The sequence below is a fragment of the Pogona vitticeps genome, chromosome 1 (assembly GCF_051106095.1).
Source record: "Pogona vitticeps strain Pit_001003342236 chromosome 1, PviZW2.1, whole genome shotgun sequence".
NCBI lineage: Eukaryota > Metazoa > Chordata > Lepidosauria > Squamata > Agamidae > Pogona > Pogona vitticeps.
Genome location: NC_135783.1, coordinates 147584191 through 147600934, shown reverse-complemented (window position 1 = coordinate 147600934; position 16744 = coordinate 147584191). Strand labels below are relative to the sequence as shown.

Below are 16744 nucleotides of genomic sequence, written 5' to 3'. Positions count from 1 at the left end.
TAGTGCGATAACTCAGTGAGTTTGAGCACCTGGTTAGGAGTTTGATTGCCCACTGTGCCTCCTAGAAGAGACAGTCTGTGTGGCTTTGGGCAAGCTACACAATCCCAGGACACATTCAGAAGAAGGGAATGGTAAGTTACATTTGAAGGTTTAATATTTGACAAAAGCCTGAGAAGGGTCACCATAAGTTAGAATTAACTTGACAGTACACACACACTCATACACACACCTTTACGTCTCCTGACACACTCCTGCTCCAAAATATTAGTTTGCTCTGAATTTCATGTTACAAGTCTGCTCGGCCACATTCACCTATAAAATACTAATACTGTACAAAGAAACTCCAAAGGGCTTCTACCTAGGTCTTGATATTGTTCTCACAGTGAAGCATTTTTTTCTTCGCACAGTGAAGCATTTCTGTCCCAGTGAAGTACTTTGTGATCTCAATTGTTCAGATCAGTAACCCTACTACATTTTGTAGCAATTTAGAATTTTAATTTTATCCCTACAAATATAGAAGCCAATTATTTAGCAACACGCTGATGCATAGCAGGATGGTACTGATCAGTTCCTTCAATGTTTATGTCAAGACTTCACTATATTTCTATTTTTATTTACTATTTTTTTATAAAATAAGGGTGTATTTCTTAAGGGGGAATTAGAAATCTGTCTCACCTAGAAAGGAACACATAAGGAGCATCTTTATTTAAACACTCAAAATTAGGACATGATTCTACCTTTGTGGCTTAACTGACAGAAGTAGTTTAGAAGTTTTTTTATTAAGCACATTCCACAGTACAAAGCCTTATATCAGGAACAATATCTGTACAGTTCAACTGTTGTCCAATAAGCTGTTCATACACAAACTTTCCAAACAGGTAACTGGCAAACATAATTACAAGTTAGAATAAGACTATCCCAGTGCTTTGAAACATTAATCTAGCAGTAACATACAGCTGCTCAGTACTGATTAGCGAAACAAAGTCCAGAGTACAGCCAGTACTATCATTAATCCCAGGAAACAAGTTCCTTGGGTGCCAGTCACAAAATCCACAGCTATGTTACACCAAGCACAATCAAAAGTAGTTTAGGCTGCATCTTCAATTACCATTATTTCCCATGGGAAAAAAAACCACATTAATTTCATCTTACACATGCATTTTTTAAAAAAGGATCGTTCTCCATAAATACCTTTGTCTTCAGAGCTGCAATAGCGATTTTTTTTTTCATATTACAGCAATTTCATGACACGGGGAAGGGGTGTGTGTGGCAAAACCACTTCCATAACTGTCAGCTACTGTAACAGCTGAGAACATGGGAATGTGTCCTCTTATGGATTTTGTGAGATTTGATCATATCCACTTAGGAAGTCTCTTTTGCAGTGTTCAGAAGAGGAGCTTATGAGCTCAGAAGAACTAATGTCACTCAAATGAAGGCAAAGAGTAGAAGACTCAGAAGGAGCTCAAACTGCGCCTTTTTCACATTGGATGTGTGCTTTCATTATTTTATTTGACTGACAAGCTGGTAGAAGTGTGAGTGTCATATCCAGCCATAGCTGTTCCACTAAAAAAAGCAATATTCATTCATTGGTCATTTAAATCGTTTATCAACATTCCTTGACCCCTCAACCAAAAATAATAATTAAAAAAGTGGGGGGAGAAAAAGAGAAATCAGGAGTGGCAAAAGAAAAAAAAACTAAACCATGACTAAGGAATGACAGTGTCCATATCCATGCCAACTACAGCTTCTAGCCCAATCAGTATTATATATTTATTAGTCAATAATTTTAAAATAAGTGTTAGAATAAGCTACTAATGATGTTGCTGAGCAATAACTTAAAAAGATGCAGAGACAGTATTTCTAGAGCGTTTTCTTGTATATAGGGACTGCATGACTAGCTGCCCTCACTAGTCATACCAATAATGAGAAAAAAATCCAATAACGTGCGCCATTGATTGCTAAGATTCTCAAAATAGCTGGGAACGAATATCAATCATCTCCTACAAGGGCAAAATGAGACAGCCATTTTCAGTTCAGCTTATAAGCATGGCAATCAAAGACTACTGAATGGATTTAAAACCACAGTACTCTATCTACAAACTCTGGCCAGTGACTTCAGACGGCTTGCAGATAATGCAGAGGAGGAACAAATTTTAACTTCCACTTTTTTCCAAAATGTCTTAGAACTTACGATATTAAGATACTGTATATTATCCCAGTATTTTTTAAAGGAAATATCCTAATGAACTCCACAATCCTCCCTTCCTCAGAGAAATATTTGAAAGTAATACATCCCAACCCCATATGATGCCAAAGTAGAAAGAATGCCTGGACGCTTAGAAGCTTCTGCCTTGGCATCTGTATACAGTATCAGGAGACCCTGACTCCCAGCACTTGGAGGTTACAATGTTTATATACATTATATCTACATGCTTATACAATTACGGTAGTGGAAGTAATGAGGCAAGCACACATGAAGGATCCAACTATACCAAATATTAGAAGGAGGACGGCTGTAGTACAGAATACAATTAAAAGAAAAGACAGTGCTGTACACCTACTTTAGATCATCTATCTCAATTTACAATCTTTAAATTAAACCAAATTACTGGTGTAGAAATAAGTAAACGATCATCCAAAACATTACTGAACCATTCAGAAATATTTCTATCAGTCCATCTGATACTCCGAACAAGCCGGACAGGATCCACATCAGTCATGAAACAAAAAGTTTGCAGGAGGAGGATGACAACGACTTTGAAAGCAAAGCCCTGTACATTCTGTGCATGTGTTTGGCACCCACATTTCACTGAGAATGTGTTTCTTCTTCAGAGTCAGATAAAAGTGCAAAGGAAATATAAATAAGCCAAGTCCTTCCTTGACATCTGAATTACTCCTGGAAAAACAAGTCATCAGTTCAGTGTATATGGGCAATCTACTCAAGAAGCTTTGGATCTTGCACGGAGTGAAGGATAGATTGAATTTGTTCTATCAGGACTCAGTGAATTCTTAGTCAATTCCGTAGAGACCACTGAATGAAGGAGGACTGGAAAGGGTTATGTTTAGATACAGAACTGTGCTGCATTGCATCTACACAGCACCTAGAACCACTTCTGACTTTAGCTGTGGTCCATGTCTTCACATGTGTAATAGCCAAATGTCCAGTAGTTCAAAGACTCTGGAATCTACAGAAGGGAAGAAAAAAAAAGAAAATTACAAGGTTGAATAATTTAAACACTACTTTGTTAATATCATACACTGGGCAATAAAAAACGTATCCACAAAGGTCAAAGTCTTCATTCAGAAATTTCTTGGTGGCTGCACTCAGGCTAACTCCCCATCATAAGAGACTCATCTGACATCCTTGTTAGTGATCTTTTCCACCTTTTAAAAACATATTGCTTGTGAAAAGCATCTCTAAATTTACTTACCTTACTTGTTTCAGTATGTTATTTGCTGCTCTGTCTGCTCTGAAGTGACATACTGTCCAAAATGATCTTGTGTCAACCAAGTTGTAATTATGGGCTCATTCCTCCCCAAGAGACTAACCATCCTTGCCATGATTCTTAGGAGTTTGAACACACACAGGCTTGTTATGTATGTACTCTAAGAATCATGGAGGGTGCACTTTGTTTACCAGGAAAAGTTAACAGTTTGGACCAGATGTTAAGGTTTGGCTTATACTAAGCAACAGGATTTCACCCACTGTGTGACTGTTTCGTATTTTCATTTGGTACTGTTATCTGCTAAGAGCATCCTCAAGAGTGGGATGTTATAAAATAAATTAGAAACATGCCAACCAAAGGCCTGTTGTTTCACTTTCTGTGTCTATTTGGCAGAACGAGATTTTCTAACACAGATGAAATTTTCATGGAACCCAACTTGTACTTAACTGGGAGCATTGGGAAGCCATAGGCAACAAGGAATTCTATGCAGGTGAGCAACCAGGCTTATGGAGGGCTGTCTTCTCTGCCAGTCCACCAGGTTTCTGTGTTGACCATAGCAGAAGGGAGCTCTACATCTAAATTCAGTTTATATTCTCCACACTGGTAGAGGTTTGTTCAACAGAAAGCTTGGGACAGGCTTGTTTTGTTTGTTTGACTATTCTCTAAGATGTTACTATTTTGCATTTCACCTTCCCTTCCTTCATAGCCAGCATGGAAATACAAAAGACTAGTCTCTTAACATGCTAATAGAGTAATTTACATACCCTGTTTTCCCTAAAATAAGCCTTAACCTGAAAATAAGCCCTAGTATGATTTTTCAGGATGCTCATAAATCCTACTCTGTAAAATAAGCCCTAGTTAAGTGAAACCCCACCCTCTACCATTGTGCAGCAACCGGAAGATGACATGATTGTATTTGAATAAATGTAGATGGTTGTTCATGACAAAAAGAAAACATCCCCTGAAAATAAGCCCTAGTGCATTTTTTGGAGCAAAAATTAAAATAAGACCCTGTCTTATTTTTGGGAAAACAGGGCATTAGGTACTTTTTGTCAGCTTATTTATAAGGTTGCATTACACAATGCGCAAGTAGCTTTCCCCTGTATTCCACAACATCAAATAATAATTGTAAAAATTTCCAAGCTGGATGCTGTGGGGAACTGAATTGCTGTTTTTCACCTGAAGGTCTCAACCTGCAAAGTACCCCTTGCACTCGCTAAAATTTTGAACTAATTGTCAAAAAAGATTCAAGATCTTTGAAATAAGGTCTTTAAAGTTGACTCACCAATATTAAGTAGTTAAATAAGTAGAGCACATTGGGAATTTTCTGAAAACTAATACAATTTCTCAAAATTAAGCAAAATTAATTTAAGCTATTCTTATACAGCTTTCTCCCAAGGGAATATGTGCATTCAAGTTTGTGACCATAGAAGTTTCATTGCTAGGAGGTTAAAATGTTTTAGTTTTTGCTTGAATGTTTAGGTAAAGGATTATATCAGATTATCATATGGTAACAATTTTGATCTTGTTACAATAAAAATTCAAGAGAAGGCAATAAAGTTTTTTTATAGCCAAGAGCAGCAGGATTGTCAGAAATGATTGACTTTAAAAGGCATATTCATTTGGGACACTGTAAATAAAGGTGTAGGATTTATTTAAAAAATTAGAGACCTATATTATTTGGGCATGGGGTATAAAATTATTTCTTTACTATTAGCAACATTTGTTATTTTATAGCTTTATTAAGCAAAGCAATGTTTCTGCCCAGTTTTTGGAAAACACATGAAAACATACGGAGCTGGGTTCTCAAGAATACTTGGATGTTGTTGCATCTGATTCAGCACAGTCTTTTTGGTCTGGCATTAACTCCATTATCCAAATGAAAATGCCCAAGAATGGAAATGAGGGTCTTCTGCTGGCACGGTGCCTGTTTCTCCACCAGGCCACAGATCTCTACAACCACCAGACTTATCTTCAGTCACTTGCCTATCATGATTTGCATCTCTGTATTTCTGGGCTCAGGTTGTGATAAGATGGTGACAATCACACCAGAAAAGGTTGTTTTCATGAGAATGATCTCCCTTAAAGAGATCCTTTCATTTCTGCAAGAATCACTCACAAAGCATGCTTGTGTGCACAGTGACAACTATTAGAAGATGCATGAACCTGTGTGCATTATTACTGGAAACCTATGTTGACTCCAACACAGATGCCATGATGTGAGAGTGTTATCCAGTTTGGATACCCCAATGCAAATATCTGAAAACTCCAAATATATAAAAAATATCTCCAAAAAGTATTTATAAAACCTATCAGCTGGTTGTATTATCACAACAAAATTCTGGGTTGCACAACACCTTTATTAGTTCTCTGGAAAGTTAGAAACCAAGAATACTTTCAAGTTCTACCAGAACCATTCGTCAGGCAAAGATAGCATAAACTGGGTGGTGGGAAGGAAGCAAACACTCTATAAATTGCAACCTTAAGACAATAAAAGCCTACCTTGGAGAGCAGCAAATTGCAGACTGTTATCTGGAGATGTAAGTGTAAGTTCTGGAAGGAGATCGTGTCTCATTTTGTGCATTGGGAGGCACATTTAAAAAATCCCAAATCAAAATAGTATCATCATGGGAACTACTAATAATCTGAAATTCATCAAACTGGAGTCTAAACACACGTCCTGAGTGTTCCTGAAAATTGCAAAAATTGACAGTTAAGGGGCAGTAGATGATGAGTTGTACCCTTTAATATTTATGCATATTAGACCCCACATCCACAGAAGGTCCACATCTTTAACCCACCACTTTTGCTCCTGAAGTTCAGCAACATAGCAGCAAAAGGCAGCTTTTAAAAGGCAAGTGCCTTGTATATACCCAGATTTGCGCTCAAGCCTCTTGGAAGCAATCTGCTCCTCATTTAAGGCAAGAAAATGGAAGCCTGAATGTGGTAACACTGTTCTGCTACAAACATGACTGCTATTACATATTTGACAAATGAGATGTTAGCGTAAAATCCCTGAGGGGAGACACAGAAAGTATGAGGGCTCTTATGCCACTGGCAAGCTGCTTATCTACTGCATGTGGGCTATTACCCCTAGTTTAAAGACACGAAAAAAGCAACTAAACTCTACTTTTTAAAAATTAAGAAAGAAGTGGGAATGTTAACTGCACACATTCTTCAGTCTTGGTGAGAGATGCTCATTCCAGAGAGCATCATCTAAAATGAGAATCACACCAAAGTCACCTAAGAGTGAACAAAAGTCTCTTCTGAAATAGAATTAGGATTATTAAGCATGGAAACATTTTCTTAAAGCCAGTAAGGAGCATTAATCAGATTATTATTCTGAGCACAAAATGGTTAGTGCAATGTACCACACCAGTCATAATGCGGGAAATTCTGAAACAAATATTGAACACTGAAATTTTACAGACACAGAAACATACCTATTAAACTTTTGCTTTTAGCTCTTAGCGCATCAGTTTTCATCTCCCCACCCCATAAAATTTACATTCTGTTAGAAGATATTCAGTAAATACAAGAAAATACAAGAAATACAATATGGTTGGCCAACTATACAAATATATCTATGGATACCTACCACTAATGTACGTAAGCACAGTGTACTTGCTGGGGCACGAGGATCAAGAGCTGCTTGCAAGTCCCAAACTTTGATTTTGCTATGAAGTTAAGAGAAAAGGTTGGTAAGATATCTATAACACACATACACATCCTAAGCAACAGAGAAAAATAACCTCAAAAGTGGAAGCAGAACTTCCTTGAAACACATACCCATCATAGGCTCCGCTTACAATCCTCTTGTTATCAAATCTGATGCATCTAACCAGTTCTTCGTGTCCTTCTAGCACTCTTAAACAGGCTCCACATTCAATATCCCAAAGCCTAAAAGGAACATCATGTACAGCTTTTTTAAAAAAAGCAGACACATCTCCCCTCTTCTATATGCTGTCATTTCCCTTTAGAGATGGACATGGAGTCACCTGGGGCCATTCTGTGCACATTCCCTGGAAGAACGTTTACCTCCCCCTTAAGAGATTCAGAGTGGGCCTGCATTAATGTTTAGTTTGGTTACCTGGATCAGAATAATTTAATTTATTAAGCAGAGGTTACATTGTTGTGACTATTTTTCAACAGTGGTAAGCAAACCTCTGTGCAGCATTTCAAGCAGTTATTCTGTTCACAACTTCAGTATGTTTACTTTTCCCCAAGCCTGATCACTTTTACTTCTTGCTCCATCTTCCCTCCTAGATGATGCTGTGCATGATTTGCTAGGTAATGTGCAACAGGGACCTAGGTCCTCCCTTTCCCCCCCCCCCCGCTCATAAAGGGACTGCCAAGCATGTGCAATAATAAGTATGCATGAAATGGCTTCTTCCACTTCTAGAAGACAACTGAAAAAGAACACCATATGTTTTTGCTCATTCACTTCACCATGACTACCTTCTCTGTACAACAAGGCTGTCATGGTACACAATATCAGATGATGAAGGAGAAGGAGAAGGCTCCATCCTGAGCAAATGGCTATCCAGCTGTCTTCCTATATGTCAAACGGCTGTTAAAATGAATGGAACTACTCAGGGGGTTATTGCCTAAGATAGTCACCTGGAATATATTTTGCTAGGGTCTCAAGGATCAATCGAAGTTTTGTAAGTTTTGTACAACCAATTTTCCAGAATCCTAAATCAAATTGGGCCAATCTAGTTTGGATTATGAGCAGAACCAGTCAGTCTGAATAACTGAACCAATTTAGCAATCTGGACAGTAAAATAAATTGTGTTTCCAAATGTTGCAAAATAGCATCATATTTCAGGCATGTCTCTTAAAAAACCAGAACTGAACCAAATCAGAATCAACCCAACCTGAATCTATGCTGAATACAAACTGGGTTCTGAACTCAATCAGAAGTCTGCTAGCTTAGTGTAAACTGCATTATAGTGGACAGATAATTGTTATGATAAAGCAGGAGTGACTTTCCATCTAATTTCAAAAGTCTTTTGCTACCAATCCATTTGCAAACCATTGTTCTCCTAGCATGAAGGAAGTTATAGGAAAGCAAAGTAAAATGAGATTCATGCACACTTTGTTTGGAGAGATGGGGGCAAGTTGAACCTGAGATAGTAGAATTGTCAGAACAGAGGGTTTCTGATCCTAAACAAGCAACCAAATAACCAAAATAAATAAAATCTAGCAAGAGCACAACACAAGTCTGGGAATATGAGGTATGGACTGGCAAATGAGGGGAGGACTGGACTGAAAGAGAACCATCCATCTTTCCCTTATAGCAGAGAGTTTGCCTCATACAAGAAAGCCTATTCCCTACCTAATGGTATTGTCCGAAGATCCACTGACAACGAGTCGATCCCTGTACTGGAGGCAGGCAATACCCCGCTTGTGCCCATTGAGAGTGCGAACAAATTCACATGTGCTTGTGCTCCAGACCTGTGGGGATAGCATTTGTTTAACTACAATATATATTCAGCCATCCTGGATACTTTGTATTTGGCTCAGCAGAATGCTGAAAGGCACATTAACTGCAACACTCTGCACTTATCATCCCTTCTGTGTAAAACTAACTACAAGAAATGTATTGTCCACTTACTTTAATGGTCCTATCACCAGAAGCAGACACAATATACTTGTCATCAAAGTCAACAACATTCACAGCAGCTCGATGACCAACTAATACACGGCGCAGAGTAATGTCAGTCGGTGAAGCCATATCCCAGACAGCAATGGATCTGTCCTTGGAGCAGGTTACCATCAAGCCATTACTGAAACGCAAGTGAAGTACTGCTTCATTGTGATGAATCAGTGTGTTCAGGACTTCACCTGTGTTCACATCCCAAACTCTGAAAGAGAGAAGAAAGGTATGTGTAGGAGGAATTCCAGGTCAAACTAAATCATTCCAAAAGTTAGCAATATCTGGAGGAAAGTCTCAGCTTTTTAAAACTACAGACTGCTGCAATCATACAGTTTCTTCTGTTCAGGAAAATGTTCTTCCAAAATCTCATGACCTTCTTGCCACTTCCATGCCCCAGCATTTTAAATGCCCTGTCCACTTTCACAAATAAGCTCCACAGTCACATCTTTACAAAGCTATTATTAGAGGTCTGAACTATTCACTTGGTGGCAGCCCCCGGTCTGGAAAGTTAGGCTGTTTTCAAACAGCAGTTAACTGCAGTGGGAAAGTACATGGTGGAAGCGCTTACTTCAGCATTCCTGAATACATTTGCTATGTTATAAGGAAACATGGCTGGAGAAAAGGGCATGGGAGGATACAGCACACTGAAAATTGCCCTCAACCCAAATATTTGTAATGGCTTGTGAGAAAAGCCTGCTTCCTTCACTTGTGTTTGCAGCCAAATCAATAGAAACTGAAATAAACAGTACTTAAAATACTGGAGGACTAGTAGGCCAAAGACTGGCTAGTACCCCAAATGCTAAAGAGTATATTATTCAAGACTCAGGTGGGAAATATTTCCATTTCATTTCCTCTACCTCATTCCTTTTCTCGACATACTCGTAACTAAAACAATGCTTACCTCACAGTGGAGTCTGATGATCCAGTTACAATGACTCTTTCGTCATACTGCAGACAAAGAACGGAGCCGGTATGTCCTGTTAGTATTTTCAAACAGTCTAATCCATTTTTATCCCAAATCTGCCAAAGAAAAAGCCAGGCTCATTATTTAAATGCTGCCATCAATTTCTAACAAAAGTCATACTAAATGGAATTCACAAATCAATTTTGTCATACAAGTTCAATTGCTTCTGCAGCTGGTTTGTGATTTGAGAAGAGCAAGATTGTACAAGACAGCTGAATTTTGAGCAGAGGTAGCACCAGGGGAAAAGACCCCCCCCCCCAAAAAAACCATGGAAACAAGACAGTATGTGTAAGTTGGGGGAAAGGGTATGTTAGTCAAAGTTCCTCTGTGCCTTGACATTTCATCATCTGAAACACTTTTTAAAAAAGCTCTTATGTTAGAAATACAGTGGTGCCTCGCACAGCGAGGTTAATCGGTTCCGGATTAACCCTCGCTGTGTGAAACATCGCTGTACGGAAAGAAAAAAGCCATTGGAATGCATTAAACTTAGTTTAATGCATTCCAATTGGCTGATTTACTCACCGTACAGTGATGCTTCCCTATGGCCGGCAGCCATTTTTGCGCCCTTCCCTCGCTTAATGAGGGCGCGAAAATGCTGCGCACGGCCATTTTGGACCTGCCGAACAGCTGATTGGCGGGTCGCAAAGCAAAGATCGGTAAGCGAACCACTTACCGACCTTTGCTCTGCGATTTTCGGCCATAGAGGCCATCGCTGTGTGATCGCATTAGCGATCAAAAAAACGTCCTCGTAGAGCGGATTCGTCGCTCTACGGTGCACTCGTTGTGCGAGGCACCACTGTAATCTTAAAACACATACATAGTTTCTCCAGAAGCATCACGAACTAAATCTGGATGAGATGATGAAAGGCAATCAATTCTGTTTCCTACTTATAGATGCCAACCATTCTCTAATGGTCCACAGGCCCCAAGCTCTCTTTTCTCGCCCTTCCCAGTTTTTAAGTTAGAAGAACACAAATTAAGTAAATCTATTGGGTTGCAAACATATGGGCTGTGGCTTGAGTTAAACAAAACTTATGGGTATACATCACATTGTGTTTTAAGATGTTTTAATATTATGTTTACTACTTTGGGGCATTTTATTTCAAATGGAAAGGCAGGACAAAGAAGTATCAACAATAAATAAAACAGAACTTTAGAATGGGCCAAATTTTAAAAGCAGATCCTGTTTTTCAAATCTTCTCTTTTCAGTCTTAGGAGAAGAATGTAGGAGAAGTTCAATGACAGCATTGTGCATTCCAGGCACCTAGCAAAAGTTCAAATTTTCCTTAACTGAAATGATTCCTACTATACTATAACAGTGGAAAGTAATCCCACCAGAATCAAGACTGGCAAGGAAAATTGCCTTAAAAATGCAAGCACCTAACCCAAACGAGTTCATGTTTAATAATACATTAACTCACTGATGGCATCCCAGACTAAAACAAATAGAACAAACAACAATAGAATGCATAAAATGAAATGAAGAAATGTCTTTACCTTAATGGAGTTGTCCCTTAGGCCACTGATAATCTTCTCATCATCATACTGTAAACAGTACACACCTTTACTATTTTCAGAGCGACACTGAATTCTTTGCAAGTTGTGCCTTCCACATCGCCAGTTAGACTCTATAGTCTGCAAGAGATTAAAAAAAAAAAAGGATTGAGCTAATGGACAACATACCACATTTTTTATCACTGAAATGTGTGTTACAAATATTCTTAACCCCTCTCCAAAAGAGTATTCCAACAGGCACCAGCAGAAGAGAAATCTGGAAACAGGGCCTTTCTATTAGCTCTGAAGGACTGCAAGCTTCATTAGGTCTCTCCTTCCTCAATTGTCACCTACCACCAGCCTATCCATCAAGATGAAGTGGAAAGAAACTGGAAGCTGAAGACTAGTTTCATGGGGTTCCTCAGTGGTGTTTTTTCCCTCCATTCTCTTATGCTTATTTCCCTCAGAAGAACAAGGAGGGAAGAAGTGGCAAAAACGACAATGGAGGAAGAGATACCATAACAACACTACATGCTCCCCTTTCCTCTTTACCCACTCTATGCTTGACGTGTTCTGCCTCAGCAAGCATCCCTTGCTTAGGTAAAGGTAAAGGTTCCCCTTGACAATTTTTTGGTCCAGTCGTGTTCGACTCTAGGGGGCGGTGCTCATCCCCGTTTTCCAAGCTATAGAGTCAGCGTTTGTCCGAAGACAATCTTCCATGGTCACATGGCCAGTGCGACTTAGAGACGGAACGCTGTTACCTTCCCACCGAGGCGGTCCCTATTTATCTACTTGCATTTGCATGCTTTTGAACCGCTAGGTTGGCAGGAGCTGGGACAAGCGATGGGAGCTCACTCCATCACGTGGATTCGATCTTATGACTGCTTGGTCTTCTAACCCTGCAGCACAGGCTTCTGCAGTTTAGCCTGCAGCGCCACCACATCCCTTGCTTACATGCCACCAAATCCAAAGTACTTCCCCACTGAAACAGCCACACTTTGCTTTGATCAATCACCCAAGGCTACATAAATGATTCCATCCCTTCCTACCACTGATTTTCTTTACCACCTGACTAAATAGCACCCTCAGTCCCCAACAGACTATGCCCCCTCTCCAAAGCAAACAAACAAAAAAGGAAAAGTGCTTGAAACCTGTCTCTCCAGACCAGTTTAAAATGTTCATTGGAATCCTGATTTCAATTAATGTCTTATTTGTGTTACATGGATTACAGTTCTGAGTAGCTAAGATTCTATATGTAAATCCAACTAATTATTTTACTTTAACTGCCATAGGGTTATGAGTGTACACGTTTCGCTGTTTATATCTCCATGAGCTGACCAAGGAAGTATCACTTGAACTCACCCAAATATGGAATAACACTCTTTGTTGAGGTGCTAAACATTAGGAAGAATTCATCATATAAAGCCTAGTCAAAACAATTCTAAGTATTTAGAAAGAAAAACACCTTCCATTGGTGTAAATTTCAGATTTTTTAAAAGTTCCTTTCTAAAATTACCTGAAATTAAATGTGGCCTGAAAATCTAATCAACTGGTATGTGTTATTCATCCTTAGACCACAGCACTGTGAAACATTCAGATCCATGCAGGTGCATTCAGTTAATTCCACTAGTTGATGTGATTTGAAGGATACATTAATGTGGTGTTGCTACTGTGGGAAAATATTTCATATTTTTGAGAATTTGTAAAATCCCTTTTACTGTGTCAGTTGCCAGTATACTGGGAAAGTAGCCATAATACACAAAAAGTATACAGCTGTACAGAAACTGGCAAGCGTAAAAGCATATGAGAATAAGGGGGAAAAGACAGATGAAAACTAAATATAACCAAATGGGTAGGCACCCAACAGATCATTAGTAAAGGTGTATTCTAGACTCAACCTACTTAAATTGTGTGTTCAGCTGATATTTCTTCTGAATACATTCTGATGTAGTACAGCCCAATTACCAAACCACTATCTAACAAGCTACTCAGGTACTTGGGTGATACTTCATTCTAACATGAATTCAGTTCCACCCCTACCTTTTTTTTCCTTTGGAAATTAGCATGGTTAGCTCCATGCCATGTCTGTACTAATATTTTGCTAGCTATAGCTTGCAAACCAGTCTCCAACCAGTTTCCTTTCATGGACTTTTGTTCAGTTACATGTGTTTATATGCCTGACTGCAGTCCTTGCTGAACAAGGAGAACTCATTTTCGTATTTAGGACTGAATAGGCTAGGTCCATCTGATAGCTTGATCTTTTTCTATCAATCCCCCAAACCTTTGTGTGTGTTTGTGTATGTGTGTGTGTGTGTGTTAGAGAGAGACAGACACATACACACACAAACAGACAGACACATCAATCAGTATACAAGCAGAAAGCATATCTATGGTGTGGAGAAGGTAGAGGAGAGGGATGGAAGCAGCTTCCATGTGTTACAAAATATGAGAGCAAAAAATAGCCTCTAACAGCTCATGAGGAATAAATTATATTTGTACTAATTCTAAAGGAATAACTAAGCAGTTGGCCCAGCCACATGGATAATATGGAAGAGGCCCAGGGATTTGGAGTTGGGGGGATCAACAGTATACCTGGCAACCTGCCTATTAACACAGTCGGCTAATAGGAGTCAAATTGTACTACAATATTTTGGGACAGCATCCAAGCACATGATTAACTGAACCCAGTCAGATTTCCACAAAAACAAGTTTTGCATACCTAAATAAAATTTCCTGGGAAGAACCCAAAACTAGTCTTCCCTTTAAGGGAGTTCCTAAAACAGTTAAATCTGGCAGGTTAGCACAATGGATCCAGGCAGTATCAGAAGTTATAGGACCACCCCGAATGCAATAAAGCATCTTGTGAAAACAAATGATCTCGACTGCTTGCCACTGTGGGAAGCTGAGAAACAGCTTACCTATTTCGAAAAACATCCTTTGCCATTCACCCACCCCCCAGAATATTATGCCCTTATCTTCCTTGAGATGTTCTGGCAACAAGAGCCTGCTCTTTCAGCACATTTGTTGGGGACTAAGTATGAGCTGATACAAACACCAATGAGGCAATCTGCCAATTTGGATCACCTCAAATCAAGCACCCATTGCAATTACAGGAATTTTGGGCCACAAATATAAATGGGATTTTTTAAAAGTATATTTGTTTTCCACTATGAATACTTTATTCTTCTCCCTGTCTTTAAGAATTATTTTTGAAAAAATAGCAATGCACTGCTATTTGTGATACATTAAGAGTCAAATTCAGGCCTGTCTCAATCTGGTGTCTCACAGATGTTCTGGAATACAGTTCTCATCATCCTCAAACACTTGTCAGAGTTGACCAGAGCTATAGCTCAAAACATTTGAAAGGCATCATCCCAGAGAAGACTTGGCTAACCATTTTCTATTCAAATCATCTTGGGCCACCTTCTTCATAGTGCCATATCAGCTATAAATGATGCAATTTTGAAGATTATGCTCCCTGCGAGTCCCATCAAAACAAGCCTAAGTATCTTTTGCAGAACTATTCTGGTTTTGCTAGTTTTCAGTGATGCATGTGAGAAGTAGGGAGCAAGATATAGTTATTTCTAGCATTTGAAATAACAATCTTCAAGTCTTTGTGGCTGAGAGGGTTGTAGGTTTTAAATAAAGAATTTGGGAACATCATTCTATATTTTTAAAAAAATATTTTCATTGAGTGATTGACTGCACTTTTATGCTGCCTTTCTCCTGGCTGTGGACTCAAGGTGGCTCAGAAATCATTAAACCCCTTCCAAAAAACAACAACAAAAACCAAACAAGAATTAAAAACAACATACAAGAAGCAATTTAAAATTATTCTACAAGGAAACGTTAAAGTCATCATAGAAAATCAAATGAAGAAAGACAAAAGCTAAAAAAAAATTAAAACAGTATGTTGGCAGCAAACAGGGCAAATAGCTATGTTCAAATTAGATATAAAACACTAAATGCTCTTTGGACTAAAAATGTTTTTAATTGCCAGTAGAGATGGGGGCTTTGTATTCGTATATGAATATCTGCGCCGCTGGCACAGGTGGCTGGCTTGATGAACACCTACCCCCAGGCCCTACTGGACCATTTAACATGACACCGGCATGACACCGGCATGACACCGGCATCATCTTCTGCACCCCAAATGTGGCAGTAGCTTGGCTGCTGCAGCCTCGCTTCCCTGCCCACCCAGCCACTTCGCAGCTGAGCAGGGAGACTCATCCTCCCACCCCCTTGCTAGAGTGGCTGCAAAGACAAGCTACTGTTGCAACTGGGACGCAGATGACAACGCCAGCATCAAGCCGGCCACATGTGCCAGCAGGCTTCATATTTGTATACAAATATGAAGCCCCATCTCTAATTGCCACCAAAAAGAGAGGAGAGACAGGGCCAGCCTAGTCTCATGGGGAAGGGTGTTCCATGACTTGAGGGCAATCACCAAGAAGGCAGGCTCTCAGGTCTCTGTCAAATGTGCCTGAAAGGTGATGGGAACAAGAGAAGGGCTTTCCCAAGTGATCTTAAGACCCAAGGACAGTTATTTGGGGAGATAAGGTTTCTCAGATAGCCTGGACGCAAGCCATAGAGGGTTTTATAGGTCACAATCAGAATTTTGAATTGGGACTGGAAACTAATAGTTGGTGAAGCTGCTGTAACTGGGGAGCTGCATGTTCCCTATAACCAGAACCAGCCAAAAATCTGGCTGCAGCATTTTGCACCAGCTGAAATTTCCAAACCATCTTCAAAGGCAGCCCTATGTAAACTGTGTTGTAGTAATCCTAATGGGTTGTAACGAAGGCATGTGTTACTGTAGCCAAATCGTAAGTTTCAAGAAACAAGGACATTTGGCACACTAGCTTTAACTGTGCAAATGCGCTCCTGGCCACCACCAAGATCAAAGCTTTGAGGCTCAGAGATGAGTTGATGATCCTTCCCAGACTCTGAGTCTGGGTTTTCAGCACAGGTTGAATTCCTATTCCCTGGTCTACCTTTTGATACACCAGGTGCACATCTGACTTGTCTCGATTAAATTTAATCTTTTCCCCCTCATCCAGTCCATTACCAATAACAGACACTGATTTAGAACAGGAACAGCTTTCTAGGAGTTAGGGGGAAAGAACAGACAGAGTTGAGCATCATCCGCATACTGGTAGCACGGAATTTCATAACCCCTGA

The 16744-nt window shown here is 39.5% G+C and overlaps 1 protein-coding gene across 6 annotated transcripts in view; it reads right to left on the bottom strand.

Moving 5' to 3' along the window:
• Positions 1–760: 760 nt before the first annotated feature.
• The window catches only part of FBXW11 (F-box and WD repeat domain containing 11), a 105335-nt gene continuing 89351 nt past the window's right edge, over positions 761–16744 (bottom strand). For all 6 annotated transcript variants that reach the window (XM_020793648.3, XM_020793650.3, XM_020793649.3 and 3 more), the window contains 8 exons: positions 11567–11704; positions 10007–10125; positions 9064–9313; positions 8785–8903; positions 7236–7346; positions 7045–7123; positions 5949–6136; positions 761–3185 (listed from right to left, as the gene is read on the bottom strand). In XM_020793648.3, coding sequence (XP_020649307.1) covers positions 5975–6136; positions 7045–7123; positions 7236–7346; positions 8785–8903; positions 9064–9313; positions 10007–10125; positions 11567–11704 — 978 coding nt within the window. In that variant the 3' untranslated portion in view covers positions 761–3185; positions 5949–5974. The remainder of the gene's footprint in view (positions 3186–5948; positions 6137–7044; positions 7124–7235; positions 7347–8784; positions 8904–9063; positions 9314–10006; positions 10126–11566; positions 11705–16744) is intronic.